The sequence below is a fragment of the Tursiops truncatus genome, chromosome 9, assembly GCF_011762595.2.
Source record: "Tursiops truncatus isolate mTurTru1 chromosome 9, mTurTru1.mat.Y, whole genome shotgun sequence".
In the NCBI taxonomy this organism is placed as follows: domain Eukaryota; kingdom Metazoa; phylum Chordata; class Mammalia; order Artiodactyla; family Delphinidae; genus Tursiops; species Tursiops truncatus.
In genome coordinates, this window is record NC_047042.1 from 13,089,753 (window position 1) to 13,113,414 (window position 23,662).

The 23,662-nt window shown below is 36.2% G+C and overlaps 1 protein-coding gene and 1 long non-coding RNA gene across 3 annotated transcripts in view; one reads left to right on the forward strand and one right to left on the reverse strand.

Annotated features, from left to right (window-relative positions):
* Positions 1-23,662, reverse strand: part of CDK13 (cyclin dependent kinase 13) — a 110,089-nt gene that overhangs the window by 12,362 nt on the left and 74,065 nt on the right. For both annotated transcript variants that reach the window (XM_019940661.3, XM_019940660.3), the window contains exons 8-10: positions 15,735-15,836; positions 15,564-15,641; positions 161-277 (exon numbers count right to left, since the gene is read on the reverse strand). In XM_019940661.3, the coding sequence (XP_019796220.1) occupies positions 161-277; positions 15,564-15,641; positions 15,735-15,836 (297 nt within the window). The remainder of the gene's footprint in view (positions 1-160; positions 278-15,563; positions 15,642-15,734; positions 15,837-23,662) is intronic.
* LOC141279506 (uncharacterized) lies at positions 255-20,821 on the forward strand. Its single transcript, XR_012333868.1, has 3 exons — positions 255-842; positions 19,136-19,233; positions 19,801-20,821. It is a non-coding gene; the product is annotated as an uncharacterized lncRNA (long non-coding RNA).

Genomic DNA, 23,662 nt, shown 5'->3' on the forward strand with positions numbered 1-23,662 from the left:
AATTTGCATGTAGCAAAGGGAACTCAAAATTAAATGACATAGAAGAATTGTGATAGGTCGACCTTAGGTCAACAGAGGCTACAGTGACATTTAGAATTCTCAAGAAATAACTTAAAAAAAAAATCAACGCAATATGGATGTTTAAGCATCCCCTTCTTACAAAACAAATTCTTCTCTTAACTTTCGACGATATTGCTTCTTTGGTTTCATGGTGTTGAAATATGGTAGTTTGATTACATCAGGCCACACTGCAGGACATGGACTTCCACATATACGGCTGAACAACACACAAAAAGAAGTACATCAATATAAACTACACAGAAAAAAATCATACATACAACTGCTATACAAAACATCAACTCATTTTTAAATATACAAATGTTGAAGTCCTGACACAATGTATACTAGTTTCATTAAATATTTTAGTCATCCCAAATCAATTACTTGTTTTAAGAATTCAATTTATTTTCAGTGAATGCTTCTAACACTCCAAACAGTCCAATTCCTAGAAAGAAAACCTTCATATCTGCAAAATCAAATCTTAAAAACACAGGCAACATTCAAAATATGTTGAGCATATTTTGAACCAAAATTTAAAATTTTTATGCTAATAAACTGAGGAACTAGAGTTTAGTATATGTCTTTCTCTGGTTTTATAGGTACCTAATCATCACCTCTTATGAATATAATGAAGTTTGCAATGATAGCAGAAAAGATTTCCTACACTGAAGAAGCTAACTGAACTGTAGACTGCTGCTGAATTCGATCAACAGGAGGACCCTAAAAGTCACATTCCTGAAACATAGAAGTTCTTCGATTTCAGTAGTGCCTCTGATTTCAAGGTATTTAGAAATTTTAACTGCTTTACTCTCTATCTATATCTTGAAATCCCTCATTATTTTTATATTAATTAGTAAGTCTTTGTTATGGTAAACTGAAGAAATGCTATAACAAATAGCTCTAGCTGGTAAACATTTAAAACTAATGTTTTGATAATATGTAGATGAAAAATTGTTTAAATATGCTTGAGTATACTGAATCTCAAGAATAAATGTACATTTTTTTTAAGAAGATGTTGGGGGTAGGAGTTTATTAATTAATTAATTTATTTTTGCTGTGTTGGGTTTTCGTTTCTGTGCGAGGGCTTTCTCTAGTTGTGGCAAGCGGGAGCCACTCTTCATTGCGGTGTGCGGGCCTCTCACTATCGCGGCCTCTCTTGTTGCAGAGCACAGGCTCCAGACGCGCAGGCTCAGTAGTTGTGGCTCACGGGCCTAGTTGCTCCTTGGCATGTGGGATCCTCCCAGACTGGGGCTCGAACCCGTGTCCCCTGCATTAGCAGGCAGATTCTCAACCACTGCGCCACCAGGGAAGCCCCATTTTATATAAAATTATCAGCTAGTCTTCATATAGGAAAAGAAAATGTCCATGCATCACTGACTAAAAGTAAAAATATTCCATATATACATAAATATAAATACATGCACCAATGTACATAAGCAACTGACAACTAAAGTTGCCAGACATCCTTTAGCGGAGCTTAAGAAAACTATGTCAAAACCACTCTCTCATTTTTGTATACTACATAATATACCCAAGTAACTAGATGAATATAATCAATCCCTGGCAGATTTATGTGCACCATGACAGAAGTATAAAATATAATGGAATAAAGAAAATGAAAGATACTTTCAACTACAGAAATACAAGAAAACGTACTCAAGTTAGAGAAGAGGTGCAGAATTTTGCCTACAACTCAAAGGATAAGTAAACAATAGACAGGTGGAAAAGGGAATAAGAGAACTATGTTACTGGCAAAGATTAGTGCATAGGCAAAGTCACGGAAGTAGCAAAGTCTAAACATTTGTGGGAGGAAGACTAAGGAAATCAGTATAGGTGGAATTTAGGGCTAAGGGAGGTTTAGTTGGAAGCATTAGACAGGGGCCATACAATACAGTTTCAAGAGGCAGTCTGCCTAACTATAATGAAGACAGAGTTTGAAAACGAACTTTAGAACTGAATTCTGTCTGTGATATTGGTAAAATTGCATTGCTTAGAATCTGTTGCTCTTTTGTAAAATGGGGATTAATTTTACTTTGGACCTGTGAAATTAAATGAGCTAGCATCTGGCTCATTAATAGCCTTATAATAAAAATCAGTTTCATTACCTCTTAGCTAAACAGTTTTAATTATTTTATGTGTTCTGGGAAGATAGTTGAGTGGGAAAGTTATCTAACTGGTAGCAGCATACAGGACGAAATAGACATTCTAAGACAGGGAAAAGTTTTAGAGATTAGGGAAGCAGACATGACAGCAGTTGATAACTGCATATTGGCAAAATCAGTGCCTGATGGTCGATTAGCTATCCCCAAATCATTTACTGAAGACATTTTGAAATGCATCATATGCTAAATCCCTAAATATCTGAGGTCTGTTTTGAGAATCTATTTTGACTTACTGATTTATCTACTCTGGTGTCAATATCATATGATACCTTTACATTTTTCATAAGACTTACAGGACAAACCCCTCTATCTACTCATTCCTCTAATTATTCTTTTCAGTATTTCCTTACAGATGAATTGTAGAATCAATACTGTCACACTCCAAAAGTAAGAGAATCCTGTTGGGATTCCACTGCTGCTCTGAATTTATCAATTTAGAACGGATTGCTGTCTTTACAAAGCTTAATATTTCTATTTTTATACTTCCTTTGGTTTTATACAGGCATACCTCATTTTATTGTGCTTTGTAGATTTTTTTTTTTTCAAACTTCAGGTTTGTGGTAACCGTGTGTCAGAAAGTCTATTGGCGCCATTCTGCCAACAGCATTTACTCACTTTGTGTCTCTGTGTCACTTTCTGGTAATTCTCACAGTATTTCAAACCCTCCATCAGTCAAAAGACTACAACTTGCCAAAGACTCAAATGATGGTTAGTATTTTTAGCAATACAGTATTTTAAAATTAGGGTATACACACATAATGCTACTGCACACCTAATAGGCTACAGTATAGTGTAAACATAACTTTATATGCACTGGGAAACCAAAAAATGTGTGTCACTCACTTTATTTTGATATTTGCTTTATTGTGGTAGTCTACAACGAAACCTGCAATATTTCCAAGGTATACTTATAAATTTCTTCAATTAGATCTTGTATATTTCCTTTTATGGGTTTTAGTTTTTGCTTTTTGAATGTGTTCCTATCCCTATTATATTTCCTAAGCAATAACTAGAAGAGTTTTGTTATAGGAAATGGTTGAAATTTGACATAAAAAATTTAGATCGCCATCTGAGAGCCTATGGTTCCTAACATAGTTTTCTTTTAACAGTTGTTTCTTTGAGGCTTTCCAGGTTTATTATCATCACCTATAATCACAATTCATCTATATTTTTTCAAACATGTATTCCTTTTTATCATCATGGTATGCTACATTATGTGGCAATTTCCAAACAATGTTAAAATGCTAATCATGCCACACAATATTAGGTAATTTTGTTTGGTTTCTGATTTTAATGGGAGTACTTTCACTGTTTACCACTGGGAAAGATGATAACTTTTAGCTTGAGAAACACAACACATAGTAAAGATATTCACAGACACATACAAATTCACATATACCTCCTGCTTAGAAAGCATTGATTTATTCCTTTTGACTATGGGTTTTATTTTTGTGGCTTTTAAATTTTAAAAGGATACTTCTTTAGTTCTATCAGTTTGATTTTTAGAAACTCTATTACAATCATCACCTGCATTTTCTTCCCTGAGTTACTAATGTCATGAATTATATTTCTGACGTTAGTAAGAGATTTTCGAATTAAGAGATTTTAGAATATTTAGTCATCCATACGTTCAAAAGAGGAATACCACTTGAGCCTAATCAAAGTACTGTTATTTTAGTGTAATGCTGTATTCTACTTTTTAGTTGGTATACATCAGCAGTTTGCAAAAATGGGGTCCAAAGACCACTCGGTGTCCCCTAGACCCTTCAGGGGTCTGGAAGGTCAAAGGTATTATTAAGACATTATTTATACTTTTCAATGTGTTGACTTTGCACTGATGGTATTAAGCCAGTAGTGGGTAAAACTACTGGCACCTTAGCATGACTTGAGGCAGTGGCACCAGACTATTAGCAGTAGATACTCTTCACTACCACATAACCTCGGTGGGGAGAGAGGGGGAGAGTTTCACTTAAGAAGGCACTTGTTGAAGCAGTAAAAATTATTATTATTTAACCCTTATACTTGAGTACATATCTTTTCAATATTCTTAGTAATGAAATAGAAAATACTCATAAAGCACTTCAGTTGCACAACAAAGTGATAGTTATCTTGAGAAGCACTTGTGCAATTATTTGAGTTGCAAGCTGAAGTAGGTGCTTTTTTCATGAACCACCATTTTTACCTGCAAAAACAACTAAAAAACTATGGTCATTCATACTTGGGTATTTGCCAGGCATTTTCTTAACCAGGAACAAAGTCAGCTTATTACTTCAAGGAAGACAACTGCAGCATTTACTGTCAATTATAAAATTCAAGCTTTCAGGAGAAAATCAGAATACTAGAAGACTTATATCTACACCATGAACTTGACAGCTTCAAAATAAATACCTAAAGGCTTTTCTGATGAGATTAGTGGTCATAACAAATACTATATAATGAAATGCTACACTTTAGAAGATTTGCTCAATTCAGTGATCCAATATTATCAAATGACCAATACATAATGTTATAAAATCATCACAGGTAAAAGATCTATTCAGAATGTAAGATAAACCAATGGATTTCAATATATTAGAGTACAAAATCTGTGGTTACAGACTGCACATTACAACTAACCTGTAAAAAGAACTGCCACTTACTGAAGTTTCAAGGAAGAATATGCACAATTATCTGAAAAGACTATTGAAAACAGCATATCACAGATGTTTATCCAGATGTTTAAGCCAGACATTAAATGATTTATAAAAATGTAAAACAATGCTATTCATTTCACCAACACTTATTTTAGTTTGGGAAATATAAACTTTTTACAATTAAAATGTTATGTTAATATATTGTTTTAAAATGAATTAATAAATATTTTTACTTCTCAGTTTTAAATTTCAATACATACAATCAACATAAACAAGCTCCTGGGATCTTTCACAATGTTTAAGAGTATAAAGAAGAGACTGAAAAGATTAAGAAGTACAAGTCTAAAGAAATTTTTATGCTAATGATTTATGAAGGTATACATGCTTCACTTTTGAAAATATGGGAACTGGGCTTCCCTGGTGGTGCAGTGGTTGAGAGTCCGTCTGCCGATGCAGAGGACACAGGTTTGTGCCCCAGTCCGGGAAGATCCCACATGCCGCGGGGCGGCTGGGCCCGTGAGCCATGGCCGCTGAGCCTGCGCGTTCAGAGCCTGTGCTCCGCAACGGGAGAGCCCACAACAGTGAGAGGCCCATGTATTGCAAAACAAAATAAATAAATTTTAAAAAATTAAAAATAAATAAATAAAATAAAATATGGGAACTTTCCTTCTTTTCCTATATTCTGGAACAACCAAAGCCTATGCCTTTAAAGTTGTAAAAATTTTACCTGTGTAACCTGAGGCTTTGTGTATGTGTGCAGGGAATTCTTCTCATTCCAAATCTACTTTTAATTTCTTCCATGATTGTTTTTTATTCCATAAGCAATACACATTGTGTGATATAAAGGTTCTTTCACTGGCTGCCAGAACACTTAAGAGTTAAAAGTGTTACTCTCATATAAAAACATTTTTGCTCCCATTCATCCCTTTTTTTGTCCCCACCTATGTTTTTCTCTCTCTTTGCCATTACTTTTAATTCATGCTACTTCTTATCACAAAATTTTTGTAATCTGCCTAACATATTTTCTGGAACCAGGTAAAGTACAAATAACTTGACCACTGTAGTGTAAAGCTCTTTAAGACAGATTCTCATTAGGATTACCATCCTTGATCCATTTATATGTACTTGTACAATGTAGACCCTAGAACTCATCATTCCTGAGGCTTTAGACTGGGGAAACATTCCAGCATTACCGCAAATAAGATGAGGGGAAGAAGTAAATATGTACTAGGAAACACATTAATTTTTACAATCCTAAGCACATTATTTGTCCTGTTTTACTTGTGAAGAAAGAAACTTATAGTATTATGGAACTTACCCTAAGTCACAAGAGCAGGAGGTAGCTGAGCTGGCATTAGAACCCAGGCCTGTAAGATCCCAAAGCCTGCCCCTTTCAATATACTCTGCCACCTCCTTCAAACCAAGGAGACGTGTCTCTTTTACCAGAAATGTCCTTTTTTTCTTCATGTTTTAAAAATAATTAATGCTATAAAATCAAAATTGAAGCATCTTTTTTGTATTATTATAAATATTTGATATCTTACCAAAACCCAAAGACGTTTTGAAACATATAAAGCAGAAAGTAAAACAGTCCCTTCCCTAACCCTCTCACAAGTCCATGTTCAGATTAACAATTCCAGACTCTTTTGATGTGTTTAATTTGTCTCACCCATGTGGGATCAAACCAAACACAGCCTTCTGTAAAACTGCTCTTTTCACGTGACAGTGTTGCTTTTGCATATCAACATGTCCAGATCTACCATTTCCTTTTTAGTAACTGTACAGAATGCCACTAACTGGATGGCTTGAGCTTTCTTTTTGTTTCCCATACGGTTCCCTAACTGACTTAACATGTCCATAAAATAATCCAAACACACTCATGCCTCAGGATCATGACTCTGCTGTTCACTCAGCTCTCTGCTCAGATGGTACTTATGGGAGAGACTTTCCCTGGCTCCATACACAGCGCTTCCTGCTATCATCTTCTATCCCCTGTGCTCATCACCACCTGATGTATTTTATTAATTTGTTTTCTCTGTCTTCCCCAACAAGAAAGCATAAAAAGTTGTGTGCCAGTTACTAGGCACTGGGGATACAATTCCCAACCTCCACTGTATCCTCAGGACTGGTAACAGGTACACAACCAGCAATCAATAAATACTATTCAATTAACTCCCTAATTTGAAATGTCTACTGTATTATATTCTAAGGTCCATACGAACTTTCTTTACTTCTGAATTTCCCATATAATTGCGCTAATTCATCTGTGTATCTTGTGCCAGTACAAATTGGTTTTAGTTACTAAAATTTTGATTTAACATATGATATGCCAAATTGTCCTTCTTTTTAAAGAATTTTCCTAGCTATTTTCAGGTTCAGGCCTCCAGATAAACATTAAAATCAACTGTTGTTTTAAAAAAGTCTTTTGAAATTCTCAATAGGACTATAATGACTAACATACGATGAACTACAATCTTAAAAAAAAAGGGGGCGCAGGCAGAACCCAGGGCACGCAGATCCAATAGTGTCTGGTTCAGGTTCTTCTCCCTAAGAATGGCGGCTTCCACAGCGTCCTGGGTTTTACCCCACTCATCTTGAGAAGGCTTCCGCGCATCCTGGAGGAGGGCATGGCCACAGCACTGGTTTTGCATTTTCAAGAGACACTGGACGCCATCACACTTCTCCTTGGCCAACTGGCGAAAAAAGTGGCTCACACAGTCCAGAGTCACATTGCTGCTGCCGAAATAGAAGCCCAGAGAGAGCCGTGTGGCTGATAGGGTCTTGGTGCTCCAGCTGGGTGTCAGGCCTGTGCCTCTGAGGTGGGAGAGCCGAGTTCAGGACACTGGTCCACCAGAGACCTCCTGGCTCCACGTAATATCAAATGACAAAAGCTCTCCCAGAGATCTCCATCTCAACGTTAAGACCCAGCTCCACTCAACAACCAGCAAGCTACAGGTGCTGGACACCCTATGCCAAACAACTAGCAGGATAGGAACACATCCCCACCCATTAGCAGAGAGGCTGCCTAAAATCATAATAAGGTCACAGACACCCCAAAACACACCACCGGATGTGGTCCTGCCCATCAGAAAGACAAGATCCAGCTTCATCCACCAGAACACAGATACTAGTCCCCTCCACCAGGAAGACTACACAACCCACTGAACCAACCTTAACCACTGGGGACAGACACCAGAAACAACAGGAACTGCGAACGTGCAGCCGGCGAAAAGGAGACTCCAAACACAGTAAGATAAGCAAAATGAGAGGACAGAGAAACACACAGCAGATGAAGGAGCAAGGTAAAAATCCACCAGACCTAACAAATGAAGAGGACATAGGCAGTCTACCTGAAAAAGAATTCAGAATAATGATAGTAAAGATGATCCAAAATCTTGGAAGTAGAATGGAGAAAATACAAGAAACGTTTAACAAGGACCTAGAAGAACTAAAGAGCAAACAAACAATGATGAACAACAAATAAATGAAATTAAAAATTCTCTAGAAGGCATCAGTAGCAGAATAACTGAGGAAGAAGAACGGATAAGTGACCTGGAAGATAGAATAGTGGCAATAACCACCGCAAAGCAGAATAAAGAAAAAAGAATGATAAGAATTGAAGACAGTCTCAGAGACCTCTGAGACATTAAACACACCAACATTCAAATTAGAGGGGTCCCAGAAGAAGAAGAGAAAAAGGGACTGAGAAAATATTTAAAGAGATTATAGTTGAAAACTTCCCTAATATGGGAAAGGAAATAGTTAATCAAGTCTAGGAAGCACAGAGAGTCCCATACAGGATAAATCTAAGGAGAAACACACCAAGACACATATTAATCAAACTGTCAATAATTAAATACAAAGAAAGGATATTAAAAGCAGCATGGGAAAAACAACAAATAACATACAAGGGAATCCCCAGAAGGTTAACAGCTGATCTTTCAGCAGAAACTGCAAGCCACAAGGGAGTGGCAGGACATATTTAAAGTAATGGAAGGGAAAAACCTACAACCAAGATTATTCTACCCAGCAAGGATCTCATTCAGATTCGACAGAGAAATTAATACCTTTACAGACAAGCAAAAGCTAAGAGAATTCAGCACCACCAAACCAGCTGTACAACAAATGCTAAAGGAACTTCTCTAGGGAGGAAACACAAGAGAAGGAAAAGACCTACAATAAAAAACCCAAAACAATTAAAAAAATGGTAACAGGATGATACATATCGATAATTACCTTAAATGTAAATGGATTAAATGCTCCCACCAAAAGACACAGACTGGCTGAATGGATGCAAAAACAAGACCCATATATATATACTATCTACAAGAGACCCACTTCAGACCTAGGGACACAAAGAGACTGAAAGTGAGGGGATGGAAAAAGATATTGCATGCAAATGGAAATCAAAAGAAAGCTGGAGTAGCAATTCTCATATCAGACAAAACAGACTTTAAAATAAAGACTATTACAAGAGACAAAAAAGAACACTACATAATGATCAAGGGATCAATCCAAGAAGAAGATATAACAATTGTAAATATTTATGCACCCAACATAGGAGCACCTCAATACATAAGGCAAATGCTAACAGCCATAAAAGGGGAAATTGACAGTAACGCAATCACAGTAGGGGAGCGTAACACCCCACTTTCACCAATGGACAGATCATCCGAAATGAAAATAAATAAGGAAACACAAGCTTTAAATGATACATTAAACAAGATGGACTTAATGGATATTTATAGGACATTCCATCCAAAAACAACAGAATACACTTTCTTCTCAAGTGCTCATGGAACATTCTCCAGGATAGATCATATCTTGGGTCACAAATCAAGCCTTGGTAAATTTAAGAAAACTGAAATCGTATCAAGTATCTTTCCCAACCACAATGCTATGAGACTAGATATCAATTACAGGAAAAAAAATCTGTAAAAAATACAAACACATGGAGGCTAAACAATATACTACTTAATAACCAAGAGGTCACTGAAGGAATCAAAGAGGAAATCAAAAAATACCTAGAAACAAATGACAATGAAAACATGATGACCCAAAACCTATGGGATTCAGCAAAAGCAGTTCTAAGAGGGAAATTTATAGCAATACAATCCTACCTCAAGAAACAAGAAACATCTCAAAAAAACAACCTAACCTTACACCTAAAGCAATTAGAGAAAGAAGAACAAAAAACCCCAAAGTTAGCAAAAGGAAAGAAATCATAAAGATCAGATCAGAAATAAATGAAAAAGAAATGAAGGAAACAATAGCAAAGTCAATAAAATTAAAAGCTGGTTCTTTGAGAACATAAACAAAATTGATAAACCATTAGCCAGACTCATCAAGAAAAAAAGGGAGAAGACTCAAATCAATAGAATTAGAAATGAAAAAGGAGAAGTAACAACTGACACTGCAGAAATAAAAAGGATCATGAGAGATTACTAAGAGCAACTATATGCCAATAAAATGGACAACCTGGTAGGAATGGATACATTTTTAGAAAAGCACAACCTTTTGAAATGAACCAGGAGAAATAGAAAATAAGAACAGATCAATCACAAGCACTGAAATTGAAACTGTGATTTCAAACCTTCCAACAAACAAAAGCCCAGGACCAGATGGCTTCACAGGTGAATTCTATCAAACATTTAAAGAAGAGCTAACACCTATCCTTCTCAAACGCTTCCAAAATACAGCAGAGGGAGGAACACTCCCCAGCTCATTCTACGAGGCCACCATCACCCTGATACCACAACCAGACAAAGATGTCACAAAGAAAGAAAACTATAGGTCAATATCACTGATGAACATAGATGCAAGAATCCTCAACAAAATACTAGCAAGCAGAATCCAACAGCATATTAAAAGGATCATACACCATGATCAAGTGGGGTTTATCCCAGGAATGCAAGGATTCTTCAATATACGCAAATCAATCAGTGTAATACACCGCATTAACAAACTGAAGGATTAAAAACCATATGATCATCTCAGTAGATGGAGTAAAAGCTTTCGATAAAATTCAACACCCATTTATGATAAAAACCCTCCAGAAAGTAGGCATAGAGGGAACTTTCCTCAACATAATAAAGGCCATATACGACAAACCCACAGCCAACATCGTTCTCAATGGTGAAAAACTGAAACCATTTCCACTAAGATCAGGAATAAGACAAGGTTGCCCACTCTCACCACTATTATTCAACATAGTTTTGGAAGTTTTAGCCACAGCAATCAGAGAAGAAAAAGAAATAAAAGGTATCCATATCAGAAAAGAAGTAAAACTGTCACTGTTTGCAGATGACATGATACTATACATAGAGAATCCTAAAGATGCTACCAGAAAACTACTAGAGCCAATCAATGAAGTTGGTAAAGTTGCAGGATACAAAACTAATGCACAGAAATCTCTTGCATTCCTATACACTGATGATGAAAAACCTGAAAGAGAAATTAAGGAAACACTCTCATTTACCACTGCAACAAAAAGAATAAAATACCTAGGAATAAACCGACCTAAGGAGACAAAAGACCTGTATGCAGAAAACTATAAGACACTGATGAAATAAATTAAAGATGACATAAACAGATGGAGAGATATACCGTGTTCTTGGATTGGAAGAATCAACATTGTGAAAATGACTATACTACCCAAAGCAATCTACAGATTCAATGCAATCCCTATCAAACTACCAACGGCATTTTTCACAGAACTAGAACAAAAAATTTCACAATTTGTATGGAAACACAAAAGACCCCGACTACCCAAAGCAATCTTGAGAAAGAAAAACGGAGCTGGAGGAATCAGGCTCCCTGACTTCAGACTACACCACAAAGCTACAGTAATCAAGACAGTATGGTACTGGCACAAAAACAGAAATATAGATCAACGGAACAGGATAGAAAGCCCAGAGATAAACCCACACACATAAGGTCACCTTATTTTTGACAAAGGAGGCAAGAATATACAATGGAGAAAAGAGAGTCTCTTCAATAAGTGGTGCTGGGAACACTGGACAGCTACATGTAAAAGAATGAAATTAGAACATTCCCTAACACCATACACAAAAATAAACTCTAAATGGATTAAAGACCTAAAATGTAAGGCCAGACACTATCAAACTCTTAGAGGAAAACATAGGCAGAACACTCTATGACATACATCACAGCAAGATCCTTTTTGACCCACCTCCTAGAGAAAGGGAAATAAAAACAAAAATAAACAAACGGGACCTAATGAAACTTAAAAAGCTTTTGCACAGCAAAGGAAACCGTAAACAAGACGAAAAGACAACCCTCAGAATGGGAGAAAATATTTGCAAATGAAGCATCTGACGAAGAACTAATCTCCAAAATTTACAAGCAGCTCATGCAGCTCAATATAAAAAAAACAAACAACCCAATCCAAAAATGGGCAGAAGACCTAAACAGACATTTCTCCAAGGAAGATATACAGATTGCCAACAAACACATGAAAGCATGCTCAACATCACTAATCATTAGAGAAATGCAAATCAAAACTACAATGAGGTATCACCTCACACAGTCAGAATGGCCATCATCAAAAAATCTACAAACAATGAATGCTGGAGGGGGTGTAGAGAAAAAGGAACCCTCTTGCACTGTTGGTGGGAATGTAAATTGATACAGCCACTATGGAGAACAGTATGGAGGTTCCTTAAAAAACTACAAAGAGAAATACCATATGACCCAGCAATCCCACTACTGGGCATATACCCTGAGAAAACCATAATTCAAAAAGAGTCATGTACCAAAATGTTCATTGCAGCTCTATTTACAATAGCCAGGACATGGAAGCAACCTAAGTGTCCATCGACAGATGAATGGATAAAGAAGATGTGGCACATATATACAATGGAATATTACTCAGCCATAAAAAGAAACGAAATGGAGCTATTTGTAATGAGGTGGATGGACCTAGAGTCTGTCATACAGAGTGAAATAAGTCAGAAAGAGAAAAACAAATACCATATGGTAACACATATATATGGAATCTACAGGAAAAAAACAGTTATGAAGAACGAAGGGTCAGGACAGGAACAAAGACGCAGATGTAGAGAATGGACTTGAGGGCACAGGGAGGGGAAAGGTATGCTGGGACGAAGTGAGAGAGTGGCATGGACTTATATATACTACCAAAATAGATAGCTAGTGGGAAGCAGCCACATAGCACAGGGAGATCAGCTCGGTGCTTTGTGACCACCTAGAGGGGTACGATAGGGAGGGTGGGAGTGAGACGCAAGAGGGAGGAGATATGGGGATATATGTATATGCACAGCTGATTCACTTTGTTATAAAGCAGAAACTAACACACAATTGTAAAGCAATTATACTCCAATAAAGATGTTTAAAAAAAAGGCTTCCTAGCCAAAAACAAGATATGCCTCTCCAACACTTATTCAAATCTTCTTTACAATTTTAGGTGAAACATTATAGTTTTCAGTATTCCTAGAGTATATATGGTGGTGGTTTTGTTAAACATGCTCTCCATTCCCTATGTTTCTAACTGGTTATTACTGGTACATAGTCTTTAAAAGCTCTTGCTTTAGAATATATGTATTAGTATATAATATATATTAGTATGCTGTGTGTATATACATACATACTCTCTCTCTCTCTCTCTCTCTCTCACACACACACACACACACACACACACACACACACACACACGCGTGTGTATATACACACAGATTCTTAACACTTGCCATTTTACCAAATTTTTTATTCAAGGAATTTCAGGTCATTTCCTTGCACGCTGCATGTATGCAATGCTATCAGATACAAATTATGATAGTATACCTCTTATTGGGTTCACTTTTCTAACACTACTAGTTAACTAGTTAGTGCTTCTAAAACACTTTTAAAATAATGATACTGCTAGTCAATTTTTTCTCATTCTTGCCTTTACTTCCAGTATTTCACCACTAAATATTATCTAGTCCGTTTGTGATACATATTTTATTGTGTTAAAGAAATATGCCTCTACACTTAATTAGCAGTTTATAATTTCAGCAAATGCCTATTTAACACTATCAAGATAGACATATTATTTTACATCTATTAAAATGATGAATTATAATAATGGAATTCCTAAAACTAAAACATTCTTGTATTCTTAGGATGACCCTACTTGACTCTGCAAGTTAATTTTTAATAAAACATTACATACTACTGGCTAATCACTCCTTTTAGAAATTTTGTATTAATATTCTGCCGAAATTTTTCATGCTGTCTTTGTTAATTCTTGGTGTTTGTGTCATACCAACTAAAAGTTCCAGGAAGTTTTGTTTACTACATAGTATAGAGAATTGGTTATAAGTTTAGATAGTAAGGTAAAACTATCTAGATTCAAATCTCAATTGTGCCACTTGCTAGTTGTATGACTCTGAACAAATTCTTCACCTCTGTAAGGTTCAGTTTTCTTAACTATAAAAACAACACACAACTTAACTGAAGTAATTCAGGTGAAATTCCTAGAACAATGCTTGTATCATGTATAAACTAAATAAATACTAACATCATTAATAGAAACCCTAGTATTAAATACAATTAGGAACAATAGTTGGCTAACTGAAAAAATGGGTTAGAGAAAATCATTACCAAAAAAAAAAAAAAAGAAAAAGAAAGATACACAGATACATGATTTAAACATTTTATTTTAACTAAAAATGTATAAATGTGCATTTATTTCCCAACTTTCTGACATAGGGCCATGGCCTTCTCTTTCATCAGAGGACTCACTGAATGGAATTCTACATTAGCCAACTCTGTTAAGTCTTTGCAAAGCACTGCATCTGTCTATAGTTAATTAAACAACATATGTACAATAATAAAATGTTTGTATACAAAATGGGAAACAACTACCTCTTGGTCGTCATACTCTTCAACTGGTGGAATAAATACGTAGTCTTACTATAGAGTGGTAATCTACTAGCTGCAAATATTCAGCTTGCTATGTTATCAAGCTAGTATTATTTACAGATGGAATGTAGAGCAACAATTAGTCCAATAAGTCTGCTGAAGGGAAGGTTCACAGTACATGGGTATGTATGTGCCTTATACCAATATCTTCCCTAAAAATTCTCATCCATATTTTGAAACACTCATGCAAATCTTACAAGTTGCAATTTAATATTATTATATATGAAAACCAAAGCTCTTTTATAAAAAAGAAACTTATTTAAAATATTAGATAAAGAGAAAGATGATTAACACGTAAGTCCTATGACCTAGGCCCTATAATAGGCTCCAAATAATGAAGACCTATGCTAGTGAGTACATGGATGTATTTTGGTGTGTCTGCATACACATATACATATAAACACATGTGCATATACATATGTAAAAGAGTATTTCTTTAAAATATCCCCAAACATTAATTCTTCCATACTGCCACACTCCGGAAAAAACAGAATCTACCATTCATCCTCTCCCCCCTCATATTTACTCCTCCTTCCCAGTCTTATCTTTAGGAACTCAAACACATTAATCTAATCACAAAATATCTAGGGACTTTAAGATCCTTAGTTTTACTAGAACAATTATCAAAGTGCCTGCATTCTAGTTTCTCCTCCATTCAGCAATCATCAGCCTTCAACAGAAACATGATGTTCTCCTAGAAACACAAGCGTGAAAAAATTTTAATTTCCTACAGATATTACAAATATTAAAATCACAAGCTTACCTTATTAATTCTAGTTGTGCAAGCTCCTGATTTGCTTGAAATATAGGTTTTTTAGTGAAGAGTTCACCAAGGATACATCTAATGGGAAAAATATCCACCATTACCAAATGGTATGATTTTACTTCACTACCAAGTTTCAAGTAAATTAACCAGTCAATAAGCCTATCTTACCCACAGCTCCATACATCAATAGCTGGTGTGTATCTTTCTTCTCCCAACAGCAGTTCAGGTGGACGGTACCATAAAGTGATGACCTTGTTAGTATATGGACGACTAAAAAACACAGAAAGCACTCTTTAGAGTTAGCATGTGTTAGAATAAGAGAAATTCTTTTAAGAAATATTATTTTGGCTAATCAAAGCAATCCTACAATCCTAACTAAAACTACTTTCATCTGCCTGCAGACATGCTATGACATCTAATACATGATCATAAAATACATCTGAAAGCAATGTGATTACCTGAAAAATTCCCTTAATATATAAAAATTAAAAGTTGTTGGCTTGTTTTAACTGTAATACGGTCAAAGAAAGATCTTTATATCAACTGTTGGCATTGATGATTTTGACCAAATCTGGCAAATCACTAATGTATGGCAAGATACAGTTCAAACTGTAACCACCACCTAACAAAAGTTTTCAACTGGGCATATCTTTCCTTGGCAATATTTCATTGATTTTAACCCACTTTGGTATGTGAATAGAAAGTATAGAAATGTAGACTGTAGTAGTTTGGGTCTACTCTGCCAGGAACCACTAGTGATAGGTAAGATACTTTATCAGATGATTCCTTTGTCACCTTCTAACAATGAGGACATATATATACATATACTGCTACCACTTTGTCATAGAAGATATTATCTAGTAAGCTGTATAAGTGTTCTTATACCCACACACTAAGCCCAGAACAATGTTGGGCATAGGGCAGACCTTTTACTGTATATGGCCCTGCAACTTTAGGTGACATACATGAATTAGCTGGGTGGGGGAACAAAGTCGGAGAAAATTATGATAAGTAGTTTTCTAAAACATTTCAAAGGTCTATGAGCATGTGAAACGTATGGTCTTGCTACTAAGGTACAACTAGGTATCTACAGTCTCAAGAAAAATGTTTAAATTAATGTAAATCTGTCAGTAAATAGTTAATTTTTTTATCTTTTTATGTTTAGAAATTTTTTAAATATATTTTTAAAAAATAAAAGTCTGCTGTATTATGTGGAGAAATTACACAAATTAAGGTTAGTAAATTTTATATTTAAATAAAAGATTATTTTATATGTGTGTTGAAAAGAAACAACAGATCCAAAATGGAGTTACTTGTGTTAACTCCCACACCAGCAAACCAAGACTTACTACCTAACCTAACTGCAGATTCAGCCCCTCCCAGGAAAGGCATCTTAACCAATTGGTCTGGAATTTCCTGGTCAGCACTAGCGAGGTCACCTGCCACACAGACCCCTCCCATCCCTTAAAGGAAAGTGACCTTGCCAATCTGCTTTCTGCTAGTATAACTTTCTTGTCCCTGCCCCCTTCTGCCTTTAAAAACCTTCCATTTTGTATAGCTCCTCAGAGATCCCTTCTACTTACTAGATGGGATGTGGCCTGATTCAGGAAGTGTTTAATAAAACCAATTAGATCTTCGAATTTACTCAGTTGAATTTTGGTTTTTAACCGTATTATATATCAATTTCTAGGCAACATTTAGAACACAGTCATCTTTAGCAGTTAAAATTAGACTAGTTCACGTTTTCATTAACTCTCATCAAATTCAGAAGTGAAAATATTTAGTACATTTTCAAAAATGATTAAACACAGAACTAGATGAACTATACTTCTAGGTGTACAGCAAAAGTACTTAATGTATACCAATTAATAGCTTTTCCAAATATATCCAAATGCTCAGTTTCTGTCAGAAGAAAAGTAAGAACTACGTAAAGACTTGAAACATTCAACAGTAAAATTTGACATAGCTCAATTTTAAAACACTAACATAATCTCTAAATTGTGGAAACTCTTTCATTTATGAAGTAAATAAATATTCAAACTGATATATATTTTTTGTAAAACAAAGTACCATCCCAACATTTCTCTTTACAATCAATGAAATATCAACAGAATAAAGATCAAAGATTATCTGCTCAGTAATAGATTCCAACACTTTGCCCTTCAGGGGAGGTGTGACATGGTTACGGTCTTCCCTACCCTGCACACCACAAGCAGTGCTGTATTCCTAACAAAGCGAGCACTGCCTTAAGGGTATATCCCTAGGCTGGCAGGCAGCTCAGCCTCCTGTCTGGTCTGAATAGGTAAAAGGCAAACAGATGATCGGAGCAAGATTTTAGGTCCTTGAAGTATTTGGAGATTCTGGATAAATCCAAATTAAAATTCACAAACCATAGTTGATAACTCTGTTAAAGACCATTCTAAGAAATGAAAAAAAAAAATCATATAATAGGAAGTACCTAAATTAGCTTTAAAATGCTTCACTTTTCCAACAATACATAAAGTCTACACTTACTTCTTTTAGAGCATAACATATTCTTGAGAAAAACATGGAAAGAGTTCAGCTAGCTAAATTCATCGTATGCCCAAATGCCATGTCTCCTTCAGAATCCACTAGGTAAACACCTACCAAAACTACAAAAGAAATTTGGGACCTATTTTTAACACCAACCCAACTTCTAAGGTCAAAAACCCAGGAGTCATCCTTGTTTCCTTTTTCCTTCAAATCTCACATCTAATCTATCAACAACTTCTGTCAACTCTACATCCAAATAGGTCCTAAATGCAACCATTTCCCACGATTTCAAGGAAATCTGAGCCATTACCAACTTTTAGTCGGAGCCACTATTATCTTTTTTTCTGGTACTACTGCAACAGTCTCTTAACTAGTTTCCTGGCCTTGATCTCTAGATTTCCTCCCCCACTTTTAAGTTTTTTAAGCATAAAACCAAGTCATATCAGTTAGTTGCTTAAACTGTCCAGTGATCTCCCACTGCAACTAAATAAAATTTATACTTTACCTCAGGTGATAAGACTATACACTGGAGTATCTCACTTCCTATTTTTACACTGGGCAACATCTTGGCCCCCTTAAACTTTCCAAGTCTGTTTCCAGGGCTTGCAGTTGCTGAGTTCCTTCTACTTGGAATGTTATCTGCCTAGGTCTTCATTAAGTTATCCTCTTCTCATCACTCAGGTCTTAGCTCAATTTTACTTCTCAAAGAATTCTATCCTGGGCTTCCCTGGTGGCGCAGTGGTTGAGAGTCCGCCTGCCGATGCAGGGGACGTGGGTTCGTGCCCCGGTCTGGGAAGATCCCACATGCCGCAGAGCGGCTGGGCCCGTGAGCCATGGCCGCTGAGCCTGCGCGTCCGGAGCCTGTGCTCCGCAACGGGAGAGACCAACAACAGTGAGAGGCCCGCGTACTGCAAAAAAAAAAAAAAGAGTTCTATCCTAACTGCCTTAGCCAAAATTAGCCAAGCAGCCACCCCCAAGCTCATAGTGTCCCTACAGACACTATTTTATTTGCTTTGTAGCACTTGGTACTTTAAATTCTTTCCTCTATCCAACAGGTTCTCGTTGTCTACCTTCTTTCATGACTATGTAATGAGACCAGGGATTGATCTGTCTTTCTTATCTCTACTACGCAGCCAACAGGTATTATACCTAGGTCAGTGTCTGGCATACAGTAAGTACTTGGCAATATTTTTAATCAACTGATTTATGCCATAACTACATAACAATAAACACAGTCTTTTTCCTCATGCCCTTTCCCCATTCCCTTCTAATTTTACCCTACTTTCCTCCTTTTGATTTTTTTTCAGAAAAATAACTTAAATTTCTGTACTATAACATTGCTACAGAAAAACATAAGTAATTTTTCTCCAATTGACGTTACCTTAGGATCACTTGCACATTCTTATTACACATGCAAATTTAGAAGTCTTAGAAGTACCTGTATTTTAACATATCCAAAAGGAAATTTATTATCTTCTGCCGTAAACCTGCTTCCCGTTTCCTGTCTCAGCAAACGGCATCACAGTTTATGGCAGAGACTGCTAAGCTGTCTTCTAAAATCTGTTCTTCCTTTCTTCAATGGGAGCTGCCCACCTACACTACATTTCCCACCCTCACTGCAGTTAGGTGTGGCCACATGACCAAGTTCTCGCCAATGGAACGTGAACACAGATGCCATTTCTTGGCCTGGCTCATAACACCCCTCCCTCCTCTTTTCTAGCTTCTAGCTGACAGACATGGTGATAGACTTGGAAAGCATGTGAAGAAAGGCAGCAAATCTTCCAATCTGGATCCTTAAATGACTGTATGAAGCAGAGTCACCATTTGATCAAACAATATGGTGAAATATTCTCATTTGTGCAGCAAGGTAAAGTAACAACTGCTCCAGATTACTGAGTGAGAAATATAAACTTCTTATTCTTTAAGCCACTGAATTTTGAGGTTCTCTTTGTTGTAAGTTTAGCTTCTCCTAATTAATAAACCATTTATGCAATTCCTTAAGCAGCAATCTTACTGTAGGGGTAAAGGCAGGATGTGTCTACCAACACAATAGTCAACCATCAAGTTCTAACTATTCTATATCTTATGATATAATTCATCTCCAACTTTCCAACACCTATGCCCATTGCCTAGTTAAAGCCATAATTATCCTACCTAGGTTTTGTTTTGTTTTTTTTAATAATCACTACTTTTTTTTTGATGTGGACCATTTTTAAAGTCTTTATTGAATTTGCTTCTCTTTTATGTTTTGGTTTTTTGGCCACAAGGCATGTGGGATCTTAGCTCCCCGACCAAGGATCAAACCCGCACCCCCTGCAATAGAAGGCGAAGTCTTAACCGCTAGACTGCCAGGGAAGTAAGTCCCCCATATCCTACCTAGGTTTATTGCAACCCCTGTCTAATTGACTGCCCTTGCTTGCAGACTTACAAGGTCAATCTACTTTCCAAAGTGCAGTCAAAGTGATAGTATAAAATAAAATGCCAATGTTTACACCTTCAGTACACACTGCTGCCTCTGGGAGAATATCCACACAAGACTTACAAACTTATTACTTGGTTCTTGCTCTGCCTACACTGAACTATCAGTTCCCTGAGAAGGCTTAGCAAATGCTCATTTTCCAGAGCTAGGACATAGAGCCAGGGAGAGAACAGAGCTGGCAAAAAAACTTTCAAGAAGATAGTTGTGCTGTAATTATGTTTTAAATGTTTTAAATGAACATTTTAAATAAGCTTTTTTTTTTTTTTTTGCGGTACGCGGGCCTCTCACTGTTGCGGCCTCTCCTGTTGCGGAGCACAGGCTCCGGACGCGCAGGCTCAGCGGCCATGGCTCACGGGCCCAGCCGCTGTGCGGCACGTGGGATCCTCCCGGATCGGGGCACGAACCCATGTCCCCCGCATCGGCAGGTGGACTCTCAACCAGTGCGCCACCAGGGAAGCCCTAAATAAGCTTTTTAATGTACTTTTCAAAGTTAACACTGACAAAAGACAATGAAAATGATTGTTTTATTAAAGTCAAGGAAAAGCTCATGATAATTTACTCAAAAATTTTACAAAATAGGTGCCATACCTCACTTTTTACCTTAGTGCTTAATGAGGAGAAAGCCAACACTGAGAAAGTATGCAGACAGAAGGACTTTAATCATAAAAGAAAATTCCAAGGTGGGTGGAGTTAGCAGAGAATAAAGCCAATCTCAAACCACCCAATTCAATATTCATTTATAGTATTATGAAGAAAATATTCCATGGTATGATTCGGTTGTTGTGTTTACCAATGTAAAGACAGAAGTGTAAGACACTGAAACTGTTTTTTTTTTTTTTAGAAGATGTTGGGGGTAGGAGTTTATTAATTTATTTATTTATTTTTGCTGTGTTGGGTCTTCGGTTCTGTGCAAGGGCTTCCTCTAGTTGTGGCAAGTGGGGGCCACTCTTCATCACGGTGCGTGGGCCTCTCACTATCGCGGCCTCTCTTGTTGCGGAGCACAGGCTCCAGACACGCAGGCTCAGTAGTTGTGGCTCACGGGCCTAGTTGCTCCGTAGCATGTGGGATCCTCCCAGACCAGGGCTCAAACCCATGTCCCCTGCATTAGCAGGCAGATTCTCAACCGCTGCGCCACCAGAGAAGCTCTGAAACTGTTTTGAAACTAGGACATTTAAATCCCAAGAAAACTAAAGTACTGATGTAATAATGAAAATCGATCATCCAAAGTTACACAAATAAATAAAATCCAGAATCCTCAAAATTGAACATTTAGGACTTGGGCTACTAGGTTTGGCTACCCACTGTCAACATGCTAAAGACGGTCTTGTTTACATCACAAAGAGAAAACACAAACTGATGTGATATCACACATGCGAAGTTTTTTTTTCTTTCACGGACTAAAAAAAAAACTACATTATTGAGATATCTACCCAGTCTTTTCACAAAAAAACATTCATCCCTACTAAAAAAGAAACAGGATGGAAAAACATATAGTGAGGTTCTTAGGTGTTACAGAATAAATTAATACTTTAAAAAGAAAACCCTAAAAATAGAAAAAGAACCACTCCAATTTATTCCCACAATTAAAATTAAATCCCAAGCAATAATTCCATAACCTAGCAAAACACACACACATAAAATCCCTCTGACATTAAATTAGAAAAAGAAAACAGTAACTCCAACAAGCTGTTCCTCTTGGACGGCTAGAAACTACCTTTGTAAAAATCCAGAAATAATAGTCTCGACATTAAATATTCTGAATTTCAACTTCTACTGAATATCTTCATCTGTAAATAAGTCTCATTAACAATTTTTGAAAATAAAGCAGACACTATTTCTTTGTCTACTAGGGAAGTGGCACCACCACCAGCAATACTTCTTTTATTTTTCAAACCTCCTACTTTAATGTGGTTAACAAGATATTAAAGTGTAAAGTCATCATAAAACTTTAATGAAATCTCAGGTAATTTTAAATATTTGATGCTATCAAAATATTTCGCATTTATAGACTTTATTAGATACATAAGGAGCTTTAAGGGAGATTGAGAAATGGAAATATCACACAACTTGCTGGAAGACTAAATGAGCATACTTCATTTGGAAAAAATAAAATATAATATTTGAAGGGCCAACAATTAATATTAATATAATTAATATAACATTTGAAGGATCAGAATTAATCAAGCGGTCACTATGAATGTGTTTTATGCTTTAAGGCATATAAAACACAAAAGTTCAAGATAATGATCCCTGTCTTTAAAATAACTACAATTCTAGCTGTAGTGAAAAGACAAGAACAAAAGTAAAAAAACCAGCACCAAGGAGGCAATTTTAATTCTGAATATAATTTCATCTACTCCCTGGACAAGCAGCAAGAGGTAATTCTTCCATTCACACCCTACATAGGTTTGGGAAAATTTAGTTTTGGTTTTAATGGCAATTTTATGAAAAGGCACTAGATGGCGATATTGCCTTCAAAAATGTTTAAAAAGCTATTTTGTTCACTAACTTTCAGAACCACAAAAGAAATGTTTTCCAATACACTATAAATATCTTAGAGATTTGAAATCCTTCATCTTAAAGTTGAGAATAATGACATACAGAGATATTAATTGACTTGTCCAATATTTCACAACTGGTAAAATGGAAATGCCAAGACTAGAGCCAAAGTTTCCTGATTTAGGCCTTAGGATTTTGAGTTCCTTCCATTAAAAAAGTAAACGTGTTAAGTTATAGTTTCTTCTGTAGAAAGTGAAATTAATTTCAACTTACATGTAAAGTGCATATTTTTTCATATGAGATGGTCACATAAAGTGAAAAAGATACTCCATTACTTGGAAAAGCATTGTAGCTAAGACTTGGTAAAATAAAAACTCAGAAGAGGATTTATCATTGTGGCTAAAAGTCTTGGGGAAAGGTGGACTTAAAACAGCTACTAAAAAACTGAACAGATATGAAGAAATGAGGCAAATACCTCTGTTCTCAAGTTCTATATTTTCCAAGGCCAAATAGAGCAAAGCATGAATACTGATGTTCAAAACAAGAAGATGATTCTTCAAGTTTAAAGGAATCATTTTCCCCCCTGATTTTAGCCCAGTGTTTC